This window comes from Eulemur rufifrons, chromosome 7 (genome assembly GCF_041146395.1).
Source record: "Eulemur rufifrons isolate Redbay chromosome 7, OSU_ERuf_1, whole genome shotgun sequence".
In the NCBI taxonomy this organism is placed as follows: Eukaryota; Metazoa; Chordata; class Mammalia; order Primates; family Lemuridae; genus Eulemur; species Eulemur rufifrons.
In genome coordinates this window covers 133879475-133905897 of record NC_090989.1, presented here as the reverse complement: position 1 = coordinate 133905897, position 26423 = coordinate 133879475, and the positions used below count along the sequence as shown (strand labels likewise).

The window sequence follows — 26423 nt, the reverse complement described above, 5'->3', positions numbered from 1 at the left end:
TGAACGCATGTGTGTATGACTGAATTGAAGAAACACTCATCCTACCCAATGCCTGCCAAAAGCCTTCCACATAGAGGGAAGTGGTCCCTGCATGGCCCCACTCGGCTGAAATGCAAGTCCTGGGCTGACTTGGGTGGACATCCCTGCCAGGCCCAGGACAAAGAGTGTGAGAGTGTGTGTATGTCCATGCACACATGCACACGCACACACGTGTGCACAAGCCTGTGCCCACAGTCCCAGCTGCCTGGGGCAGGAGCATCTCTTACCGTGGTGTATTTACCCAGCTGGCAGAGCGAGGGAAAGGTCTCCTGGTGAGCTTTCCGGATCTTCTCTGTGAGATCGTCCAGCTCAGCTGTCATTTCATAGCTTTCTGTGCATTCTTGCTTCGAAGGCTCCTTCTTTTTCTTGTTCCTGTCATTCCTGACAGCTGGAAACAAGAGAGAAAGCAAATCAGGGGTCACTAAATGCTAGGCCTGCACTGTCTGAGCAGGGAGGTTCCATCTCCCAACACGGCCTTGGAATCACCTAACATTTGGAACAGGAACAGCGGGAAAAGGTGGTGTAAACGCATCTCCTCGGAAGAGGGATCCGGCGGCCGTGTCCGTGTGTGCACGTGCCAGTCGGTTCTTACGGAAAGCCTAGGCTCACCCGGGCGGCTTAGAGGCTTGGCTTTTTGCAAGAGAACTTTCTATGCAGACTGATTCCTTGAAGAGAGGAGGATTTTTCCAAGAGCTTTACCTCCCCATTCCAGAGGGGATGCCCTGAGAGACACGGCCAGGGAATCCCTCTCGCCAGGGAGTCAGGTCCCTGAACAAAGCCTCTGTCGCCTCACAATTGGTATTTCCTAGGGAAGCATTTTGGTTTCTTTGCTTTTCAGTTTTCTGAATTAACCGATCGGCACTTGTGAAGAAACTCATCTTAGACATGATGGGAGTATGGCTATTGTCCCTTCATGTTTTTCCACTTCCTGAACTTTCTGTATTAACCATGCAGTCTTTTGTTATTTATAAAGTTATTTAAAATAGTAACGGATGCAGTATGAAACCCTCAGCCTGGAAAACTACCCGTTCACTTGTTCACTCGCAGGTGCTCTCCTCCACGCCTCACCTGGCCCTCGGGCCCCTCGGCAGGTGCGTGTCCCTCTTCTCTGCACGCTCTTGTAGAGCACGGTGCTGGGCACACAGTCAGGCCCAGCACACGGTGCGGTGGAAGCCCGTGCTCCCTCCCACCGCGTAGGCCTCCTGGATGACTTCAAATCCGCGTGTAACTCAAAGCTCTAGCCCCTGGCTAGGATCTCCTGGGGAAGGAAACTGAAACCCAGGGAGGCTGACAGGTGAAACCAGACCACACCACCCCCTCTGGGGACGGTCCCTGGGGACTCAGGGGGTGCCAGGCTGGATGCCGCCTGGCTGTGCATGCCACCACCGTGACCTGGGAATCCGTGCTGCAAAATGACCCAGGGCATAATCTGATCTGCCCTAAGAGGATCTGGCCTGAGCTGCCTCGCCGAGAGCACATCGGTGATTCGAGAACTGGCAGTTCTCTGGGTCTGCGTTACGAGAATCCCCATGGGTTAGGAGCTGAGGGCAGAGCAAAATAGCAGCAGCAGGGGGAGAGGAGAAGAGGTAACAGGAAAGAAAAAGGGGAAGAGGGTGAGTGAGGGGAAGGGGGCGAATGGTACTGGAACCACAGTGTCTGCATAAGCCAGGCATACCTGACTCGGAGCGAGGGCAGCTGGGGAGGAAAGAAAAGGAACATTTTTATTAGTATCTTCTTGAACATGGTATTGGGAGCTTTGTCCACAGCCCCTCACTTAAACCCCTTATCAAGCAGGCAATTTTAAACCCGTTTTACAGATAAAGAAACTAAGTCTCAGAGAAGCTAAGGAATGTGCTCAAGTTTGTGTGGCTGACAAGTTCTCTCCTCACTTGGGCTCACTTACTTATTCCTAAGGAAGCGGATAAGTGTGAGGAGAACACCTCTCCGGATGGTTTCCTTCCCCCAGGACTCTGAAATGACACTGCTCAGGGGTCCGAACATGTCCAGATCACTGGCGAAATGAGTGGGTAACTCAGCCTCAACTGTATGCTTTTCCGGAGCAGACTGGCCCCTCAAGGCCTCTGGGGCCAGACGCTTCCCAGAAGGAGCAGGACGCAGGGTGAGAGGGTGTCGTGGGTCAGAGCAGGGAGAATACGAAGAATGTCGTCAGCGAAGGAGACACAGCGAGGGAGGAAGGGGTGGCACGTGGTGGCAGAGGTGCCACAGGCTCTCAGGGGGACAGATTCCCTCCTTCCCCCGCCTGTGCCAATGGCCTTCTTCTTTAGCTAATGCAAAGCCAAATCTAAGCGGCAAGGGTCCTTCCGAAACAGCCCTGAGGAAAACAGGTTGGCAGTTCCTCAAAAAGGTAAACATAGAACTACCACATGGTCCAGCAATTCCTCCCCTACGTATGTGCCCAAGAGAACCAAAAATATATGTCCGTGCAAAACTTGCACATGAATGCTCATAGCGGCATTATTCATAACAGCCAGAAAGTGGAAACGACCCAAATGTCCATCAACTGATGAATGAACAAAATGTGGTATAGCTTTACAATAAAATATTATAAAAAAGATTGAAGTACTGATATATATTACAATGTGGATGAACTTTTAAGACACACTCAATGAAAGAAGCCAGTCACAAAAGGCCACATGTATTTACACGGCATGTACAGAATAAGCCAAGCCATAGAAAGAAAGAAGACTAGTAGTTACCAAGGCTGGGTGGAGGGAAGATAGGAAGTGAGCGCTAATGGGTACAAGGTTTCTTTTTTAGGAGGTAAAAATGTTCTGGACTTAGACAGTGGTGAAGTTTGCACAACTTTGTGAATATGCCACAAACCACTGAATTGTAGGCCAGGTGTGGTGGCTCACACCTGTAATCCTAGCACTCTGGGAGGCTGAGGCAGGAAGATTGCTTGAGCTCAGGAGTTCGAGACCAGCCTGAGCAAGAGTGAGACCCTGTCTCTATTAAATAAATAAATAGAGACAAACCACTGAATTGTATACTTTCAAATGGTGAGTGTTATGCTATGTGAATTATATACCTCAAAACACCACCACCAACAAAAAACCCACAGCCCTGAGGGAGGCCACAAGTCACTGAACAGCAGCAACTGCTCTGAGCAGCATCAGAGGCCAAGGTGGCACCTCTGACCACATAAAAACACAGCAGTGACAGTAATACCATCTAGCGAGTGCTTAGCTAGTGCCATACGCAATTTAAGAATCCTAGCTCACTAAGCCTCACGGTAACCAGGGTGAGGTGGGCGTTATGATCCCATTTCCACACTCAAGGAACTTGAGGCCGAAGAACACCCTGTTTGAAAGTATTCAGGTGAGGATTTCAGTGGAATTTTCAGAAAAGCAGGAAGAGGGACCACAAAACAACCAACCAACCCACCCACCCAAGGATCACCCATCATCCCATCCCTGGGGTTCCCGTGGGACCTGAGTCTGTGCTCCTAAGCATTCTGCTTCACTGTCCCCCACCCACCCCTGGACCCCTTGAAAATTTGGACGAGCAAACACAGCTCTAGAGGGTTGCCTGGGAGGGAGGGACACTGTGGCTCTCATCATAGGGCATCTGAACCAGGCCAAGAAAGGCTGGGGTGAGGTCATGTGGGAGGGAAGCCTTGGTGAGCTGCAGCTGAGGACCAAGCGCGGGGCTCAGCTGGTCGTGCAGTGACAGCACCCTCCACTTGCAAAGTCAGGGCACCGTCTTCTGTGCTTTGGGGCCCCCGTTAGGAGCACCCTCAGCAGCTGCCTGGTTGCCAGGGGACCAGTGCATAACTTCAGGCTGCCTGGCAGACTCCTCTCGTCTCCTGAGCAAAGTGCCATTACTACCGTCTCTGTGACTACAAAAACTCCTGGGACTATCGGAAACTCCTCTGCACCTACAAAACGCAGTAACCCCTCCGGCGACAATGCTCCAGCTACACAAAGCTTCATAAATTGATGGGCAAATTTTCTAAATATGTGGCTTCAGCAACTGCTTCACTCAGTGGTTTCAAACTGTGGTGGAACGCAGACACGGCATTTGGGCCAGGTGTAGGGAAGGCTGTCAAGAACTACCAGAATCAAGGAGGCGACACGTGCACAGGAAGCCATGAGGGCTGGGGATGGTGGCTTTGTCCAGCTTCTAGGTGCCATCGCCCCTCTGAGGCCTCATGTTCAACAGCTCCTGGGGCAGGGCAGGGGCTTGCCCCCTTGTAGGCCACCGGTGGGTGGGGGGCAGGAGGTGACACAGGGGCTGCAGGGGAAGCCATGGGATTCGGCACAAGTGTCACCTCCACTGCTTACCACCTGGAGCCGACCCCAGAGGCATCAGCTCCCCTCAGAGCCTCTCTTTCTGGGACAGCAGTAGCAGCCGCACAGAGACGTACGGGTGGTGCACTAGGTGGGAAAGAGGCAGTTTATTGGAAAGCCTCACATGGGTTAGTTACCCAGGAAGAAGAATTAAGGACCTTCTGTGGGACAATGGGTGGACCCGAATGCCAAGGATTTGTGGGGCTTACTGTGGGGCCCATGGCTGTCAGTGGCAGAGGAGACCTGCCATAAAAGTTATACTTGGAGAAGCCGTCTGGTAGCAGCACCAAATGAGCCGGTGGACTCACTTGTGCCTTTATTGTTTCGTTCATTCATTCAATTAATATTTATTGAGCAGCTACTATGTGCCATCTGCAACACAGGATGGTTCCTGCTGCCGTGGAGCTCACTTACGGGAGAGACAGATACTAATAGCATAAAACAGCGACAGCAATAATAATAGCCAGAATATTGGCATCACTATTATAATATGTACTGCAATTCACATACTGGAGTATTATTTATTATAATAGTGAAGGTGTTAATTACAACTATTGCAGAGCCATCAGGCACTCATTGAAGCCCTCTATTCCTGGTCATTCAATCCTTACAACAACCTGAGAAGGTGGGTATCATTATTACGCCCATTTTGCAGATAAGAAATAGAGGCGCAGGAAGGTAAGTAGGCTGCCTGAGGCCATGCATCCGGTGAGTGACATAATGGGGATCTGAACTCAGGGAACCTGGCTGCAGGGGGCCCTCTTAACCATGGTGCTCTGCTGTGTGTGTTGCAGGCACACACGATTCCAGAGTAGTAAGTGCTGCGGAGGATGCCACAGGGAGCTCTGTGTGCATATTACTGGGTGTAGGGATGGGGGGGACCCTGCTGGTCCTTGACTGGAAAACTAATGCTGGGAATGGGTGTGGGACTGTGGGCAGGAGCCCATGACTCTCCTCTGTGCAACTGAATCTCAGCCCCAAAGGCCACTTGGGATGTTCAATGGCCGGCCTCTTCTCTCACTTTGATTGCAACTGGCTGGTATATGCACCTATATGTCCCTGATGGACCTGGGGTTTTGACAAGCTGGTTTTAGGCTGGAAAGTACCCCTGGGAAGGCGTGGGAAGGCGTGGGGAGGCATGGGGAGGGGCACACACTGTCACGCCTGCATCAAAGCCTGCTCCATGAGCCTCACCTCCCAGTCCATGAATGTCTGGAAGGCAAGGGCCATATTTTATTTGTCTCTGTGTCCCCAGGGCTGAATCTAGCATCTGCCCTACAGTGGGGGCCCAAAAACTGTTTTGCGAATGACAAGGTGGACATGTGACTAAATGGGGAGTTCTGACCACTGTCAGGGCCTATGTGTGACAACACAGAGCTCACCTGAGCCTCTTTCTTCCAGAAAGTAAAGGTGTCATCATCACCCAGGGCCTGCAGGGGGGTGGCTAACTGCTCTCCACCCTACAGCAGCAGCCAGGAGGTTGATAAGCAGGTGGGGCATCCAGAGGGTCACAGGTGTGATTTATACACCTGACGGAGCCCGGCCGATGTCTGCAGAGTGCTCCTTAGATGGAAGGTACTCCATAAAATATCAAGTGTTCTCCTTGTGAGGGGCTAAGTGCTACAAATCAGATTTGGTGGCATAAAAGTAACATATTTATGATCCACTATCATATTGCAAATGAAATGAATGTAATAAAAGTGTCACTTATACAAATACCTCTGATGTACGGATCTCAACCTATGAATATGAAAACAGACACCCAAGCACTTTTATTTGAATGTCTAATCATGGAAATAAATGAAGTCATGTTCATTTTAATGTGTGCACTTGTGCATGTATCTGGAATATTGATTTCCATGCACACAATAAAAATTAAATGCAGGAAACATGCAAAAGATGAGGATTTCACTGGGATTGAAGAAGAGATGAAAACAATGCTTCACTAAAAATTCCTTCGTATTAAAAAAAATGGAAAATACAATTGATAATATTTTTGTCCACAAAGTTCTTTATATTCAGTTTAGCAAAGGAAGCATAATGGTCTATTTATTCTTGCTTGAAAATTAAAGTCTAAGATTTGTTCATCTTGACTCTTCGGCTCCCTGCTAACTGCCAGGATAATGGGTCACAGTTGGTGATTAGAGCTATGTGGTTGTCATGAGTGGGTAAGGGCTGTAACTAACATACTGATATACTTAAGAGAAAAACATACAGTTTAATTTTAGTTTTAAAATTATTTTCTAAACTAATTATGTACGTGAACTACCATAGATCTGAAGGCAGGTGGATCTACCACTAAACGTTAGAGACACACTTTCCCCAAAATTTAAGGTTTTGGGGGGTTAGCGCTCAAGCGGTTCCCACAGCAGGCCCCACTGTAAAGCTGGGGTAAGTAAATGCCACATCAGGATCTCCTTGAAGGTGGGGACTATGTCTTTTTCCTAACACAGTCCCTGCCACATAAATGCTAGTTGAAATTTGAACAAATATATCGAGAAAGGAGGTTAGTGAATGAGGCTGCAGCTAGGTTTTCTTGCTACTAACGAGACACACGCTTTCAGACCTGGCTGAGAGTCGGGCACCCAAGAGTGTCTGTTGAATGAAGAAAGCCCCTTTCATTCTGTGAGACCTGATTTCAGGATTTGTGAAGCGGAGCTCAAAACAGAATCATCAAAGGACCGCGCCAAACCCGCAACATGGCAGCATAGGTACGTGTGAGGACTTCAAAAGGCGACTGGGTGCTCCACACAACTGCAGGCGTAAGGGACGACCTGGTGTCCGTCCTGCCAGCAATCAAGCAAGGAGCATACTTCGAATTTTTGCAGAACATTACATATTCAAGTCTTGGGGGACACAATCTGAACATAGCATTCTGAGAGTTTAACAAGGATCTTCCAGCCTGGCTCAGCTTCTTAAAGTTATTCAAAAAAGTTATAGAAAAATGCCAGAATGTACAGATGCCAAATACTTCCTTTTAGTTAAAGCGGTATGCTATACTAACAAAACTTTCAAAACAATTTTAAACACATTTCCCCTTCACCGGTTGCTTTTAGATATGGAGATTTTACCTCTTCTTGAGTGGACAGTGTTCCAAATACATTTTTCCTCCTGTCTGGGCTGGCATGGTCAGCGCTATTGTGGTCGCATTCATTTTTGGACAGTGGTGGGCATCCTCGCAAGGCAAGAGATTTGGAGTTTAGGGGCTCTGTTTTAAGTGAAAAATTCTTTTCTTTGGACATATGAACTATAGGAAATACATTAAGTTGAACTCCAGAGATGAGGGAAAAGAAAACATTCTGGCATGATGTATAAAAGCAGGAGCTCGACAGTGAGTAGCTGAGAAACTGCATACTGCTTTCCTTCATAATCTGCAGTACTTCTCTGTACATTCCCTTTGGCAGCAGTGGGTTACTATCAAAGATGGCTTTACCTCAATCCTGACCACAGAGGGTGGACATGTCTTTGGCTTCGTGTTTGTGACGGAGCTATCCAATATGAACAAGAGCTGACATGAAGGTCTTTATTGATGGCATAAAACTGAATGCTAAAAAAATGGAAATTTAAGTCATTGAGGCTGGCCATCTCCTTTCTAACCAGGAGTAAACATACCTACTGAATGACCGATTCATCTTGTTTTTAAAAACCTCTGATTTAGAAAAAAAGAGTTTAGTATCCACTTCCATCAGCAATTTTCATAGGCAGGAAATTCTTTGCTATACAAAGCTCACTTCTGCTGAAGCCTAACATGCTCCCATGTATCTTAAAAACTGTTTAGTGGGTCTTTTAAATTTTTTGGAAAAAAAGGCAGGCAGCATCATGTTCAGGAATCAATAATCTTACAACAGGAGTCACATATATCTATGGTGAAAAAGTTGAGTAGAGATACATGCACATCCTTTTATATTTCTTTCATAGACTAAGCATAAGCTGCCTTTCAAAACAGTATCTGATGGAGAGCAGGAAAGCAAAAGGAAATTTCCCAGCAACAGACTGTTCTAGGTAAAAGACTGTTCCAGGTAAAAGACTTGTATCGTGGTCTGTGTCACACATATTCTTTATAACAAGTTATGTGCTTTCAAATATTAAATAACAGTCTCCATCATAATAAATTATAATGGCAAGATTTTTCATTCCTACTGTTCTCTAACCCCGATGTTCAGCAAATGAAGTGAAGTTTCCCTTGATATTTTCATCATACTTTTCCTCTTAAAATGGTTTTTAAAATAGAAATGAGGTTTTTCTCAGCTTAGGAAAAGTTCTGAGAAGCAGAAGTTCTGAGAAACCATGAGGAGGAGAGCCCAGTTAGTTGTTCTGGCCAAGAGCATTCCAGATCGATGTGGAGCCAGCCTACCCTTGCACCTGGGAAAGAACTCAGGGAAGATCAGCAGGTTGCCTACCCGATCTGCAGCTGACCACAGACTCACGAGAGAGCCCAGTGAACCCAGAAGTACAACCTGGCTGATCCATGGTCTTGTGAGCAGTAACAACTACTTACTGTTTCAAGCCACTGAGCTTTGGGGTAGTTTGTTACATAGCAAGAGCTAATTGATACAGTCTATGTAGACAGTGGTTTTACACAACAGTGGCACAAGCCCACATGCCTTTTACCCCACAGGATATTTGAATAAATGGTTGCTTTAATGTAGCAGCTAAGGAAAGAAAGAAAACATATCATCCCCGAAACTCAAAGGTCCAGATTCCACCCATGTCTATTTCAACACACAGCAATGATGGAACTGTTTCCCAAAGGTCTGAAATAATATGAAATGAACTTTGAACAAATAGGAAGGACACTGGGGTAAAATTCCAAAGGCCTGTATTTTAACCTATCATTTACTAACTGTACAAACCCAGGATAGTCTCTTAACATCTCTGAACCTCAGTTTCCTCATCTAAAATATGAGGACATTATTTTTTTTGTCTATGGCACACAGAATTCTCATATATATTTAGATATATAAATGATTGCAACAAAGTATAACATGTACAAAAATAGTGGGAGTCCTATACCAATTTATTTATTCACCAAACACTTCTTAAGTCTCATAGCTACTGAAGATACTGAGTCAAACAAAGCATGGTTTTTCCCTCAATAGATGAAATGCACATGATATATAATATAGAACTTAAGAGTTCAATATACACGAATGCTGTGAAGTGTGAAATGCTAAGGCAGCAGTGGAGGGAGGAAGGAAGGTGGAATGAAAGAGGAAAGGAAAGTAGAAAAGGAAGGTAGAAAATGAGGGAGGGCGGCAGGGAGTGAGAGAGGAAAGAATTTTTATGCAAGACCAATGTTCCAGCCTGGTGCCATATAACTAGAGATTAAGGGGGAAGATAGAGTTTAAGAACTGGCAGTTCTTAAACCTTCAGTGGGTTCATCTCTTATGTCAGGACTTTCCATCTGACCTTGGCTTAGCAGATAGATATGACCACATCCACTTTTTTGGGATTTGACTTTTTCAGATATTGCTTGACATACTCGCTGAATTTCTGCCTGAGCCATCCATGTGTCAATAAGGCATCTGAGAGAGACAGACAAATGGCTTGTAATTTTGCCAGTTGTTTGGCAGACACCCTATTTTAGGATATTAATGTAGAGAAGCTCCTGCATATATATTGTCAAATAAATTTTAGAAACTCAGATCATTAGAGAAAGGGTCTACATGTGGATATGTGGATGTTCATATTACATATTTAGCTTAAATGGAAAACTTCATGGCATTTCAAAGGTTTATGTCAGCTGTTTACCCCTAAGTGATTCTCATTGAGCTCCTTGAAGTACTAAAGTTTCTAAGAGTCTTCAGAATCTCCAAGTAGGTATAAATCTTGTTCAGTATAGCTTTTGTTCTAAATGCATTCTATTAATCTTAATTTTTAGAGAATTGGCAGTCCATGTATGAGATTTATGCTAGCTCACTATTGGATATGATTAGTCAATTAACCAACCTCCTTTCTTAATAATTGTGGCTCTGAAATCTCTTTTAATTTTCGTTTTCTTCCATCCATCCATCCATCTATCCATCCATCAGTCTGTCAATCAATCTGTTTGTCCATCTGTCCACCCAATTATTTACTTATTATCCAGTCCTTCTATTGATCCATTCCTGCACCCATCCATTTGTCCATCCTCTCATCTCTCTGTGTTCATTCATGCAGCTGTGCATCCATCTGTTCCACTTTTCCATCCATTGGTCTGTCCATCCACCTATCCATCCATTTGTCCATCCACCCATGTTTTCATCCATTCATCTGTCCACCTACTTGTCCATACATCTATTTTTATACCCATTAATCAATTTATCCATCTTCCCATCCATCCATCTAACCTCATCCATCTATCTATTTATTTCTTTTTCTGTTGAAATAGTTATTAAGTACTTAAACTGTGTCTGGTACTATGACAGATGTTAAAAAACAAGATCGAGAAGGTATCATTTCAAGAGATTCACCTTCTAGTAAAAGACACAGTCAGCTTAAGAAATAAGTACCACGCCTTGAGCTAGATGCCAGAAAGGAGATATTCGGTCATTGATTTAAGCAATAGGAATACAAACACCTAGGGAGCAGGTTGTGAGTCAGTACTTAGACCCATAGATGAGAGAGCTGATGGTTTAGTCTGAGGAGCCATGGAGAAAAATCACAGGAGAAAGGAATCTTGAGCAACATTCCCTAAGAGTGTGCTAGGTCTTGTTCACTCAGGTATCCTCAGTGCACAGTCCAGTGTCTTTCCCATAAGAAATGCTCAACTTATATTTCTTAAATGAACAGGGCTTGGAGGGAGTAGGAGACACTCTCGATGTAGGGAACAATATGTGCACAGGCCTAAGGGTTAGAAAGAACATGGCTACGTGATGGAAGTTAGCTTTGGGAGGCTCCTGTGACTACAGAGAAACACGGAGACAGGGACAGGTGGGGAGAAAGACCAGACAGATATAACGAGGGGAGAGAAGTGGGAGTGTAGGGAGGCACCGGGAGGGCAAATATGCTGGACTTGGCCACAGACTGAATGTGCAGATGAAGATGACAACTTAGAGGTAACAGTAACTCCGGTTTTGACCCTGGTACTGGGCTGCCAATGGCACCACAAAGGAGAAGAAAATCAGGGGAGCTGGTAGGGAGTAGGGAATCTAGTTTTTGGCAGGAAAATGATGAATTTGGTTTGAGGGGAGGTGAATCAGAAACCCAGGTGGCAAATCCAGAGGGGCTTGTTAGGGAGATGGCCGTGTGGATTTGGCAAGAGAACAGCCTAGAAGTTAGACTACTTAGGAGTCAACCTGAGAGGTGACTGCTAAAGCCATGAGAGGGCATGAGCAATCTCAGGTGAGAGAGGAAAGGGAAAAGGGTCGGGGGGGTGGGGGGGGGCAGGAACTGATTCTTGGGAGTGACCAGTAGCTGGCAGGAAAGGGAAGAGGACACTGTGATGGAAGCAGATGAATTTTGGGCAGGAATTAGAATAGCAAAAACTATAGAAAGCAATGGAGAAAAGAATTTGAAGCAGCAGCAGCAGCAGCAGCCTGGCCAAGTGTCCAATGTAGCCGCCAGTCAGAAAGGATGAAGGAAAAGCAAAGTTCATTGGTTTTGGCAACAGAGAAAGGGGTGACTTTCAAGAGAACATTTCTAGCAAAGCAATGAGGATGAAAGCCAGGCTGGGGGTTGGGGGTGGAGAAGGTTAAGAGGAGGCCAGAGAAAGTCCTTCAAAAATCTATCTAGGAAATAAACTTGGGTCCAAGCACTGGAAAACATGTTTTTCTGCAATCAAACCTGTAAGAGAGATCAGTGAAACCACCCATGTTTACAAACACTAAAAGGCTGTATGAATTTCCCACAGAACCTGAAATTGCTCATGGGTAGAGGCTCACTGGAGGGTCAATCTGGAGCAATGAAATCTTGGAAGATACATACACTTAAGAACTGTCTATGTAGGTATCCAAAGCATGGGGAGGGATGGCTAACCAAAGGCTGCAAGATAGGAGTGCTTTCCAGGCAGAAGACAGCAAGCTTGCAGGCCTGGAGGGAAGCAGCAGGGCAGCTTTGAGGCTTTACAAGGAATGGGGTGGGGCTTGCAGTTCAGGGCTGAGGCTGGACCACAGCACATGTGATCTTGCAAAGCTTGCCAAGGAGACTTGGGCTTCAAGTTCATTTGGGGTGGCAGTGGTAGTGATATTATCAGAGTTGCCTTTTGTTAATAGAACTATCTCTCTGTGCATGGTGAAGAAATGACTGGGGATAGAGCGATTACTGAGGTGGTGCCAGAAGTTCCAGGTGAGAGAAGAGTGATGTCTGAGCTAGGGAGGGGCTGTGGGGAAGGGCCAGGGGAAGGAGCATGGGGTGTCAGGTGGTGGCAAGGGTCAAGGGTGACAACCTGGTTTCCAGCTTGCACAAGAGTGAGGGAGCAAAGGAGAAGGAGCAGGATGTATGGAAATCCAGGTGTCCTTGTGCCATCCAAGTGGCGTTGTCCAGTGTGTGCCATATGCAATTGGCTATCTGGGTCTCGGGCTTGGGAGAGGTGACTGGCTGGAGACAGAGGCTTGGGAAACATCCACTTATGACTAAAATGACAGCCATGGAAAGTGAGGGCAAACTCCTTAGGCCCTCTGGGTTTTGTTTCTTCCAGTTCTTTACTTCTAGTAATTGATTTAATATGAAATAGACTCAATTTGGAAATTGACACTCATTCTACTAATAGTTACTGAGCTGCTACTGTGTGTCCGATGCTGGTGTAGACAGTGAGGATTCAGAGGAAACCAAAGCTGAAAATCCCTGCTTTCATGGAAACTGTGCATGGGCACGTGTTTATGTGGTGTAGGGAGGATGCACTAGCACGGGGTAGCACAGGGAAAGTCCCTTCACGTGTATCTGAAGACGCCCCAGCATTGTAAGTCTTACAATGACTTACGACCGTCATTGTAAGAAAACACCTTATGCAAGGATGGATCCAAATCATTTACTGATCTACTATGGACATCAGGAATTGTCCACAAGGATTACTATGAGAAAATATTAACTATTCCTTGCCCTTGCCCTTGAAATTCCAACCCATTGTGGAAATTCAAACTCATAATCATCCGCTGTTACAAACCAGTTTCTCAAATCAGGGCTGCAATGTGGACCCAGACTTCTCTTGTGTCCCCCTCAGCTGTTAGCACAGTTTGGCGTGAACAGGTGACATCACTGCCATCGCCATCCCATCCTTCAGGGCTGCTGTGCTCCGCGAAGTGTTTAACGTATTGTCTCATTTAACTCTCACAGCAACTGCATGTAGTAGGTGACACTATTACTCCCCAAGTTGCACATGAGGAAACTGAGGCCAAGGGACTTCAGAGGTCACATTTAAACCAGTAATCTACAGGGTCAGAATTCGAACCCACTTCTCCATAATTCCAAAGCTATATATTACTCATAAAATAATTCTTAAAACTTTTTGCCTTTTTAAAAGCTTAGTGTTGGTAACAAGAACATAATGAGGACTGTAACTAAGGAATGTTTCTACTTGGCCTTGTCTGCCCGGAATGCCATTGAGGGGTCACTCTCAGGCCACATGTGTTACTAAAAGAAAATGTTAAAAAATGAAACAGCAGAAATAAGTCACGGCCCCCAAGTCAACCTCAGCATATGAAGTGTTAGGCAGAACTGCAGCCAACGCAGCCTTCCCCTGAGTGAACATATCACTTTCTCAATAGAAATAGATCATCCCAAACTGCGCTGTCTATCAAGGATTGCTGAATCCTATTTAGTTCACAAAAATCCTCTTTCTGGCCTACGGAACTTTAATTCTCAGGTATTTATTTCTCCAGAGAGTCACTGGGGAAAAAAATAAAGCCATCTTTACCATTCTCTGCATAGCTCACACCACATAGTTGGATGTCTGACATGAACAGAGAATCCAGTTTCTATTCCCCGGAATGCTTCTGCTAACCGGTCACACACACACACACGCACGCGAAGTCCAAGAAATAACACACAGAACGTTCCTGCCAGAGCTTCACAATCCACTTCCCTTTGCCCTTCCTCTAACACCCACACCCAGAATGTGCTTTCTTTCCCTTTTAATCAAGAAGACATCTGCTAATGCCTTCTAAGCTGGAGGCAGCCTGCAGGACTTGGGAGAGAGGACGGGCAGTGTCTAGGACAGCAGCAGTACGAGAGAACTCCGAGGTCCCCGAGGACACTTACTTCGTACCAATCTGCACGGCATGAGATCAGTATGAGACAGCTCTTGGGATCTAGTGGGAAGACAGTTCACCACCAAGAAACAACTGGAGCACGCGAAAAGCAGTCCTGAGCTGCACAGTCGATTCTAAATTCTAAATGTGATCATTAATTTAAATATTTACTGCCTGAATGATAGACATAAACTAAAACTTGATTCTGACAGAATTGGGGGAAAAAAATGTACTGAGTTGCCACTATGTCCACTATATTCCGGCCACTGTTCCAGGCACTGGGGATGTGCTAGTGAATAAACAATGCTCCCTGCTTCTTGGAGTGTATTTTCTTCTTGGGCAAGGCAGACATTAAACAAATTCATACCCAAGATAATGCCAGATAATGATAAAAGTTAGGAAGAAAAACAAGGCGGGAGACAGATCGGCAGGGGACGCTGTGTTATGCAGTGTGGCAGGAGCAGCTGTCTGAGAAGGGAGCTGGGAGAGGTGACGGAGCAAGTGCTGCAAATATCAGGGAGCAGAAAGTTCTGCATATGGTGGTGGGGGAAAGAGCTTCCCAAAAATTAAGTCTACAAGTCAGAGTAGCTGTCTGTCAATTTACCCATTCATTCATGCATTCACTCCTTCAACAATTTTACTCAAATAGTTAGTTATAGGGAACCCGCTACCGTTTGAATGCTTGTCCCCTCCAAAATTCATGCTGTAACTTAATCCCTGATGTGGCAATACAGGAACTGGGGCCTTTAAAGGTGACTGGATCAAGAGGGCTCTGCCCTCATGAATGGATGAGTCTACTAGTGAATTGGTTAATGGATTAATGAGTTATCATGGGAGTGGGGGTGGAGGCTTTACGAGAAGAGAGAGAGAGACCTGAGCTAGCACACTCAGCTCCCTCACCATGTGATGCTCTAGACGGTGCAGGGACACCACACAGAGTCCCCACAAACAAGGAGACCCCTACCGGATGCGGCCCCTCCATTTTGGACTTCTCAGCCTCCATAACTGTGGGGAATAAATTCCTTCTCTTTATAAATTACCCAGTTTCAGGTACTATGTTATAAGCAACAGAAAAGGGACTGAGACAGAATCTATGCTATGCTGCGCCTGGCACTGCAATGACAGCTGGAGAAGTTCATGGGGAAGGAGGCAGATGTGGAGTCACAGTCTAGACCAGAGGTGGCAAACTTTTCCCATAAAAGACCAGATGGAAATATTTCAGGCTTTTCATGCCTTCACAGTCTGTTACAACTACGCAACTCTGTCCTTGTAGCACAAAAAGAACTAGGACTATATGTCAACAAATGCACAAGGCTGTGTTCCAATAAAACTTTCTTTACTAAAACAAGCTGTGGGCTGGATTTGACTCATGGGCTGCAGTTTGCTGACCCATATGCTAAGAAAATGTCTTTGATTGTTAAGAAGTTGTTTGTGCAATCAATCCAAGGTAGGGAAGAAAGCAAATTTATTAATAACAAAAACAATTAATACCTGCCACCCATGTTTGTTTTTCATTTTATTTCAGTTATCAGGCAACATAGATGTCAACTGATTTTTTTCTGCACAGCAATGAACCGCCCCCCACACCCCCGCCACCTCCACACACAGACACTGCCTTCTGGGAAACCCGTTCCCCAGTCCTAACAATGGCCTGCAGTATTTCCAGAGCCCTGGCCTAGAGGTAGATGCAGATATTCCCCACCTAACCACAAACAGATTAAGGTGTCATTACACCTTGAAAACCTCGTGGGGGACAGTGTAGCAGACACACTGAATTGGGCTTCTGCCCAATCGGGGAAGGAGTGGGGAGGTCGGTACAGGGAAAGGAACATTTGAGCTGAGCAGCAGTTAACTAGGAGAAGAACATTCCAGGCTGAGGGAAAAGCATAAGCAAAGATCTTGGGAACATAAAGAGACTAAGGGATCTGAGCTTGTGGTATTTGACAGGTGTCCAGGAGATATAAGGGATGTTTTAATTTTCCCATGGCCTGGAAGCAAAGCTTGGCCTCCAAACCTGCCAGGCTGTAGTACGAACCCAGCGATAATACATGCAAATGCATTCACCAAACGCGTGCCAGGCACCTTTGGAGGGCAGACGCTGCCAAGGCTGAGGGAGCACTGACACGTAAGATGGTATGAATGGAGTTTATTCACTGCTCCAAATTCTTAGGAAGCAACACCTCAGATGACATTTTTTTTTTTTTTTGGTGGTGACGGAGGGAGTTCTCCTTCTGAAATTCTTCCTTCTTAAGTGTTCAAAGATTCTTCAAAGTCACTGTATTACCTGCTGTTCTTTTGGAAAGTAACCTAGTCAAAAAGGGATCCTTACAAATAGCTAGGTCTAAATCACACAGAGACGAGAGGACGGGTGTAAAGATTCTGAGTATTCTCTGCAGAAAAGTTCCCTGTTCCCCTGCCTAGCGTTCCGTGAATGATACTGAAGAGTGTGCCTGGTGCCAGAGGCAAAAGCCACCTTCCTACAGGCAGGCTTCCATCCAATGAAAGCTCAGTAAGAGTCTAGATAGCCAGAAAAGTCTATAGATAACAATCAACATGGTTCTGTTTTTTATAATCAAATCTTTCCAGAAAAAAAAAAAAATGTGCAAGATGGCTAGAAAAAAATCATCTCCCTAGAACTAAAATTTTAAATATTTAAGTACTTTTACTCTTTATGCATTTTGTAATATTCACCATATGAATTATAGTTTGCATGTCTTCCTTTGTAGGGTCTCTGTTTTTCTTTTTTCTTGCAGAGACAAGGTCTCACTATGTTGCCCAGGCTGGTCTCAAACTCCTGGATGCAAGTGATTCTCCCACCTTGGCCACCCAAAGTGCTGGGATTATAGGTGTGAGCCACTGTGCCTGGCCCCGTTTTTCATTTTAAAGCTTCAAAATACAAAATCATACCTTACAGGGTATGTCATTAATTTTTCCAGTCCTGACAACTGGAATATGTATTTATATTTAAACATCTCTGTTATAAAAAAAATCTCAGACATACCTAAACTATAGACTATGATATAATGAGTCCCCATTCACTCAGCATCCAGCTTCAGTGGTCAACTCACAGCCAATCTTACTTCTTTCCCACTCCTATACTCCCCGAGATTATTTTGAAGTAAACCCAAGACACTGAATGTTTTCATCTATATTTCAAAATTCTTTCCTTCATAACTTTTATCACAGCCTTGCTTCATTTCAGAGGGGTGAAGTATTATCTTCCTAGTATAGATTTTAATAGGGAGAGAGGTCAAGAGTGATACCTGACCTTCTAAAAACCTGAGAGAGGAAACCAGACTGAAAGAGATGGTGCCCGCTTGACCTTGCTGTACTCAAAGCAGACCCGGTTATCTGGAACATACACAGAGAGGTCAAGGTGCCCTAATGTGGCTTTACCAAGTCCCTTCCACTTAACAACCAAGTCACATTCAACTAGAGCTGGCAGCCCTTCCCCCCATCCCAGCCATTTTCATTATCCTGAGAAACATATGGCCTAACTTTGCACGCATTTAAGGTTGGTCCGACCGTAAGCTGGAAAGGAATGCAGGACTCTAAAATAATATTTTTCTCATTAATTTCACCAGACTGACTTTCTCCTGCCCAGCCTGTTCCCCTACTCACCCCATAATCTTTTGACCAAATTCAGGAAATTGCACAATGGTTGGTCAGCTCCAGGAACTGCCATTTTCAATCACATAGACGGTTTTTGCTACCATGTACCTTAACTGCAGAGGGGCCTGTGGTCAACTATGATTATTGGCTTTGCTATCTCATCCCAGGGCTCTCGTTCATATCCAAGTTTATTTAAAAACAGGGCAGGGTCAGTGGGCTATGGGAACATTTTAGGATGCCTCCCAACTTCAAAAAATAGAATTATGAAACATGGTTATTAAAAAGTGCCTTGAGCTAAGTAACTTTAAAAAGAGGAATGCAGGTAGGTTTGGACTGAGATTCTCTCTCAGAACTACTGCTGACTCCCAGATTTATGAAAGAGATTGAAGGCTTGACTGAGAAAGCTAAGAGACACTCAGCTTGAGACACCTGCATTTTGGGATCCCCACAAGACCTGTCTGGCAGCCCATTTAAAGGCTTCCCTGTCTCTGGAAGTGTCCCTAGTCCTCTTCTCACACATACGTGTCCTGAGATCCATGCTCAAGCCCTCCACTGTCAAGCACATATATCCAGAAGACTCATATATCCAGACCTTTCTCCTAACTATCACATGTGACTATCCAGCTGCCCACTAGACATCCCCAGCACCTTGCACATGGATCCTCTCCCTAAAAGGGGCTCTTTAGCTGTTCTATATCATTCCTTCTCCTCCCATGTTGCCATCTCAGTCACTGGTGCCATCATCCATCTGGGGGCCCATGTTTCAAGTGGGAGGGGCAGACCCATCCTGCTTTGTAGACAATAGCTTATCTGCAAAAGGTGGTAAAAGATAAGACAATAAAAAGTAAAAGTATTGGCCGGGCGTGGTGGCTCACGCCTGTAATCCTAGCACTCTGGGAGGCCGAGGCGGGTGGATCGCTGGAGGTCAGGAGTTCGAGACCAGCCTGAGCAAGAGTGAGACCCCGTCTCTACTAAAAATAGAAAGAAATTATATGGACAACTAAAATATATATATACAAAAAATTAGCCGGGCATGGTGGCGCATGCCTGTAGTCCCAGCTACTCGGGAGGCTGAGGCAGCAGGATCGCTTAAGCCCAGGAGTTTGAGGTTGCTGTGAGCTAGGCTGACGCCACGGCACTCACTCTAGCCTGGGCAACAGAGTGAGACTCTGTCTCAAAAAAAAAAAAAAAAAAAAAGTAAAAGTATTAATACAAATAATACTGTTAGAGCTAAAACCATCTGTCTGGTTCTATTGATAGGTCTTTACTCATTCTCTCTTGTGGGGCCCATCCTGTGGCTTGTTCAGGTAACCTTAGGTTCTTACTATAACGACATCATTTAAAACCTCTCCTTCCCACCCTAACTACTCTACTAAGACCCTGCCACTAAGGCCTTCAAAGATGATTTTTGTCATAAATTTTGTAGGCCATCCCCTTCTCAACCTTTTAAGGCAGACAGTGCTATATGCTGAAAGTTTGTGTCCTCCAATTCATATGTTGAAACTTAATCCCCATTGTGATGGTATTTAAAGGTGAAGCCTTTGGGAGATGAGGAGGTCATGAGAGTGGAGCCCTCATGGATGGGATTAGTGCTCTTATAAGGGTCCTAAGAGAGCCTGCTTCCCCATTCTGCTAGATGAGGCAAGAAGACAACTGTTTATCAACCAGAAAGTTGGCCCTCACCAAATATCTCCCAGTACCTTCATCTTGGGCTTCCCAGCACCTTCATCTTGGGCTTCCCAGCCTCCAGAACTGGGATAAATCAAATTCTGTTACTGACCCAAATGAACTAAAATGGACATATTCTCTTTTCTCAAAGCTCTAAAAAACTGCAAGAGGTCTCAAGAACTGATGTTTTTAACAGAGAGCTTTTACTGACAAGGATCCTAATTGCAAATGGGTCCTTATTTTCTTAACCTCCATTTACCTCAGGTTAATCTCATCTTATCTTGAATATTAGAAGAGAATATGCCCTTCTTATGCAAGGAATGTTTCCAACTATTAGGAAATGATTTTTGAACTTGTATCCTGAATAGAGACCTACAGAATTCTATAGCTGGAAGGAACCTTGGATATTATTTAGAATCAGTTTACAGAGAGTCTCAGTTATGGAAAGATCACAAAATCTGGGTAAAAGAGATCTGGGTTTAAATCTTGACCCTGTAGTTTTAGTGGTTGTTAAATTTGGGCAATTTATCTGGCCTCTCTCAGTGTTACTTGCCATGACCATCAAAGAGTGGTAATGTTCTAAAATGGGTGTTGAAAAGATCCAGTACTCAATAAATGGTAGCAAATTTTATGACTTTCCTTTTTCTCATGGCCCCTACAATAGTTTAGAGCAATTATCTTCTCCCTATACCTGGTTTTCTCCATTCTATGAATTTCCAGTCTGTTTAATTATATCTCATAGAACACAGCTTTATGATCTCATGCCATCATAGTCAACCTGGTTTGGATAATGTTCGGTTCTAGATAATTTTCCTCTTAAAATTAGATGCTTAGAACAAAAAACAATAATGTTTCAAGGTATGCTCTGTTCAGCCACAAATTCAGAGGGTCGGGGTGGTTTTTCATGACCTGATTAATCAAACACCTTAAAAGGGAGGACACGTTACTACTTCGACTTAGTTCATGGCAAGCTTGTGGTCATCAGATCCTCAGCTCTGGTCTTCCCCAACCTGTATTTCCACTACTGATGTGGCTGAGTCTGAATCAGGACATGATATTCATCACTGTTAAGTGGTATCTTGTTTGTACTGGCCCATAGTTTAGTTCTGGTTAGATCTCCTGGAAATTTCAGATCTTCTGAAGTTCTTGTTCTGCCAAGTTCGCATCTAGGACCAATTTTAGGAATGGGCCTTCTGCCTAATGCCCCTCTTTCTAGTCTCTAAATACCATCAGGCCTGATACCTCTTCAGCCCCTTTTTCTACCTGCCCCTAAAAACCCCTTATCGAGAACACAGCACAAAAAGAGAAACTCCTCAAGTGCTATTGTTCGTTGGGCCACCAGGTTTGATACTACTTCATACATGGCCGATGAAACGGAGCTGTAAGCCATGGGGGAATTCATAATCACTAACCTAGATTTGGACATAACTGAAATTGGTAAGAAGCCACAAATATAAAAACCACAACTTACTTCCCAAAGTGAGTCAGGCCTCTTGGAGGGGGGAAAAAAAACCAAAGTAAATATAATCAGGTAAGTATTAGGCTCTAAATATAGAGTCAAACCTCCCCCAAATGAGATACCCCGTGGTTTACCCCAAAACATCTATAATGTCAGCCGCTGCTATAGTGGATATTGGAAAAATATTTAGAACAAAAACATGGTATTTCTCCAGGGAATGTATATCAAAAATGGGAAGAAAGCAGCAATTACTAGAAAAACTCAATAAATAACTTAGGGACCTGGCACTTTCCTTCAGATGCACTGATAACATATATTAAAAAGATTCAAAACTTGCTATTTCCTCCCTAAAATGGTTTTATTCTGTGTGTGTGTGTGGAGGGGGAAGGCCCAAGTTTTCTGGCAAAGTTCCATTCAGGTCAGCAGCAAGGAAAAAAAAACAGTCTATATGGTGCAGGCGAAGACTTAGAATGAACATCAGATTTAAAGGAAGGGGTTTGTCTAAGACCTTCCCTTGGCACTGCCTTAAAATCAAGGCAATCTGAATGCTGGTCCTCCTGTATTATTCATTACATAATTGCTGTGTTTTATTAGAAATATGATCTATTATAACCTTGAATAGAGTACATTAAATGACATTGAAAATTAGATTATTCTGATTATTAGAGAAGTGAGAAATGTGCTAAACATTTGTAAGACTGATAATCAATCAGGGTATCCATTTGAGTGTAATAAAAATCAATCTGGAGCCAGTGTGTTTAAATCTAATTTTTTAAGCATGACATTTTCTTCAGAGTTTCTTTCGAAAATGTCACCATCTTCTACAACAGTGATTGATTCTGTCTTTAGGGAGAAGCACTCACTCCAATTACTTCATCCACTGCACACAAGCCAGGGTCCACTTAAAAAAAAAAAAAAATCAAATGAATCACAGCAAAACCAATATATTTTATTGGGGGGGGCACAGATTTATGTCACTCAAGCTAGAAAATCACCCATTTTCCTCTCCTAGGCTCAAACAGATAAAATACGCTATTTTAGATCATAATGTGATTCTTTACTTTCTTCCAATATAAATGAGGGATTTTCATATTGGGGCTTTATATCACTTGAGGAAAAAAAAAGCTACACTGGATTATGTACAATCATTACTCCCCTCACAACTTTTCAGAGAAAAAAAAGATACAATGACTTTGTCTTAAGTTACCCTGTCTTCCTTTCAGCCACCACTCTCCATTCTTCCTTCTTCTCTTTCTTCCTTCCATATGTCCATCCATCCATCCATAAAGAATGCCTGAATTCCAACTGAGGTCACCAAGAGACTGGCCTACTTGGGGGATCATTGTCCTTTCTTCTCTTGAGTACACCCAAAGGTATATAAGGTGAGAAGGGTGACCTCTGACATCCAAGGGAAACTCACCGAACCGGTCCTACATTTTATAGAGGGTTCCCTCAGTTGGCACAAATAGAAATGACTGCCCAATAATTCAGCTTGGCCCATTAGAGTGGCACACGGGAATGTTTACTTTACGAAATTTTGGTATTTTCCTAGCAGTGACAGAGGAATGGGGAAGATGATATTTACTGAGCATTTGCCAGGACCAAGTACTTGACATCCATTAGTCTGTTGAAACCACAATGGTAGCAGGGCAGCTCTGCTTCCCTGGCCTTGGGTTTTCATGTTTAAACAGGTCTTTCACCAGAGTGACACTCCTGGGCTGCCTTTCTCATTTTCCCAGGGAGGAAGAGAGGCTTATCTTCATGAGTCTGAGGAAGGGCACTTGGCATTCTGGGTTCAAGCTCTTCTAGACCTTCTCCATGCCTGCCTGCCTGCAGGAAGGGCACGTGGGCCTGTTCTCCAAGACTGCAGTCCCCAACCTCTGGTACCCGCGGAACCAGTCCGTGGCCTACTGGGGACTGGGCTGCAGAGCTCTGCTGCCCCCACCCCTTCTGCCATCCATGGAAAAATTGTCTTCCATGAAACTTGGGGGGATGCGCACAGCAGAAGGTGAGTGGCGGGCAAGCGAGCGAAGCTTCGTCTGTATTTACAGCCTCTCCCCATCACATCACGGCCTGAGCTCCGCCTCCCCGCCACCTCCAGTGTCCGTGGTAAAACTGTCTCCTACGAAACCGGTCCCTGGAGCCAAAAAGGTTGGGGACCACTGCTGCAGGACACAGAAGCTCCCAAGAGCAGGCTCTGCCCTGAGAAGAGGCTTTCAGGTACCAACTTTGCCCTTACTGGGCAGGTAAGCTGATCTGACTTGGGGGTGCTATTTTAGGAAGTCCACCAGGGCTGTACATGTAGGCTCCATTCTCCAATAAGCAAATGGCCAGTAAATTAACTCACACCCCTGTGAAGGAACATTATGCTCCCATTAAAACAATCTTTTCAGAGACTATTTAATGACATGGGGGAAATATTCACAATGTTAAGTTTAACTAAAACATGAGATCAGAAAAATTTGAGAGAGAGAGAGAGTGTGTGTATGTGTGTGTGTGAGAGAGAGAGAGAGAAAAGAACAGAAAAAATCAAAATTTAACAAGGTGTATTTCTAGGGATTAATTGTGATTTATATTTTCTTCCTTATAAATTTCAGTCCTTTCCAAATTGCCTGCAGTGACCCTACGCTGCTTCAATTATTCTTAAAAGGGCATTTTTGTTGTTCAAAAGAAAGTAGCTTTTCTGTGGCACTGATCAGGTTCTCAGACTAGTCAGCGACTCTTGGAAAACCAGGCCTGGGTGTGTGCGGTAGAGAGGGCTGCCACCTGTCCAGAGCACCAGTGTCTCTCACCTGCTTAGCTTCTGGAGCCTCCTCACGGCTCTCTCTGCTTCTACCCTCCCCTCCCCTGCAGTCTGTGCTCAACAGAGCAGCCAGCTAGATCCCATTCACCCAAGGGTTTCACTCCCCTGCCCCAAACACCTGCCACCATGGAACCTGGAGGAAAGGCAGGAGTCTGCACAAAGTCCCACAGGCCCATGTGCACAGGGTCTCTTCCCGGGGCCTCTGATTCCTTCTCCTGCCTTGGCCCACTCGTCCATTCCCCTCTAGACACACTGAATCCCTGATGGCCCCACACATATGGGGCACACTCCAGCTCAGCGTCTTTGCACTGGCTGTTCCCTCTGCTAGAGCGCACAGCTCTCCTCCCCGCCCGGAGAGCCACTCTCTCCCTCACTGCCTTCGGGTCTTTACTGCTATGCCCCCATCTCATGAGGCCTTCCTGGACTACTTCATCAAAAATTGCAACCCTTTTCCCCTTCCTGGTTGGATTTCACTCATTTCGTTTTCTTTATTATCTTTCTCCTCCCTTAAAATGTAAGCTCCGGAAGGGCAGGAATTTTAGGAATTCTTCACATGCTATCACTAGCACCCAGAACAGTGCCTGATGCATCCTCAGCCCTCAGCAAATCTTTGCTGTGGATAAAGGTTCTGGAAGGGGAAGCCGCATGCTGGGCAGAGAGGGAAGGCGCAGTTCTTCCTCTGTGGGTTTGCAGCTGCCTGTGTAGGAGCTGCGGGAGGGGTGCAGTGCAGAGAGACATTCGTCTGGTTTTCACAGCCTTGATCCCGGGGCTGCCCTGCCTCTCCATCTTCACCTGGCTGCTCAGAACAATGCCTGCGGCATGCACAGGGGCACAGAGGGAATGAGAGTGAAGGGCATGTGAACTGATCGCTGGCTGCCTGAGAAGGGAGCCTCTCCAAGTCATACTGTGTTAAACAGTCTTAACCCAGGTTCTCACGCAGCTCCTGGCTTGGGAGGAGAGGATACAACAGCAAATCACAACAGGCTAAGAGGCTGGACCAGGCAGACATCTGAGCCACACTGAGCACCTCTGAGAGGCAAGGGTACAAAGCAGACAGAGAGAGCTTTCTTGCGATTTAGTAGAGCCCATCACTGCCATCTTTCTTAGGAGAAAAGTAGAAAGGTACGCCAAATAGAAAATGTACACAGAACAGAACAAATCCCCAGATCTCTTATATCTTAGTTCTTGAAACCAACAGCTCAGGTGAGCTTAATGCAATGATGACAACCAGTGATTCTGCCATAGGCTGCTGCTTGGAAAGCTGTCCTCAGTTTAGGACAAAAACCTACACATTCCAGAGAGAGTTGGGCCAAAAAGAAAGGTAGTTGGAAGTGCTCAGGGAAGGTGGGCACCCCTTGGAGACACTGCCTGCAGTGTGTATGTACTGGAGCAGCACTTTGAGGAGGGAGTCGGGGAAACGACCACATCAAACAGGCCAGACAGCAACTTCACCAGAAGTTATGCAGTTTACCGGCACAAGGAAGAGGAAGAGGGTTGTTTGGGGTTCAGCTAACACTGGGGTGAGTGTGACAAGAGACACAGGGATGAGATGAACTAACTTAAGCAATCTTCTAGGTAGTAACTGGTTTTTGGTGGGGACAGTTGCTACATTAGGTGTTGAGTAACCAGCTTTCCAGAGTCTCCGTACAGAGAGACTTACAGTGTCAGAGAAAAGCTACTTTATTTTGAAAGAAAAAAATAGTACTATTTTATAAAATAGCAACATACGCTCATTGCAGACAATTTGGAAAGTACTGAAATTTGCAAAGAAGAAAACATAAAGCATAATCAATCCATGTCCCAGAAATAAACCATTGATATTTTGATTTATTTTATTCTGTTTTTTTCTATGTCTTTATATGTTTTTTCAACATAGATCATATAATACCCATTTTTTCTGATCTTGTTTTTCATTTAAACTTAATATTGTGGATATTTTTCTATGTCATTAAATAGCCTTTGAAAAAACTGCTTTCAATAGTTGTGTAATGTTCGCATCTGTGGGTATGAGTTAATTTATATAGCCAATCTTTTCTTGCTAGTCCTTTGTGTTATTACCCATTTTATGCTAACAATAAATAATGCTGCAACGAACATCCTTATACATGATCACTGCACATATTTTTCCTTATTTCTTTAAAATAGCTTCCAGGAAGAAGATTATAAAGACGGTTGCAATACATGACCAAATCACAGGTAGTTTCTAGTGTTGAGCTCGGGTCAGTCTGCCACAGGCTTGGTGCTTGCCCCTCTTTGAAGATGGTAGGATGCATTCTATAGACGGAGGTTACTTGTGCATTTCCAATCTCGCTCGTCTTTGTGGAGAGCAGACAGCTCCACTCCTGTTAGAGCAGCCCATCTGCTAA

The 26423-nt window shown here is 44.9% G+C and overlaps 1 protein-coding gene across 5 annotated transcripts in view; it reads right to left on the bottom strand.

Annotated features, from left to right (window-relative positions):
• The window catches only part of RARB (retinoic acid receptor beta), a 702390-nt gene that overhangs the window by 27172 nt on the left and 648795 nt on the right, over positions 1-26423 (bottom strand). For all 5 annotated transcript variants that reach the window (XM_069475457.1, XM_069475459.1, XM_069475458.1 and 2 more), the window contains one exon: positions 267-427. In XM_069475457.1, coding sequence (XP_069331558.1) covers positions 267-427 — 161 coding nt within the window. The remainder of the gene's footprint in view (positions 1-266; positions 428-26423) is intronic.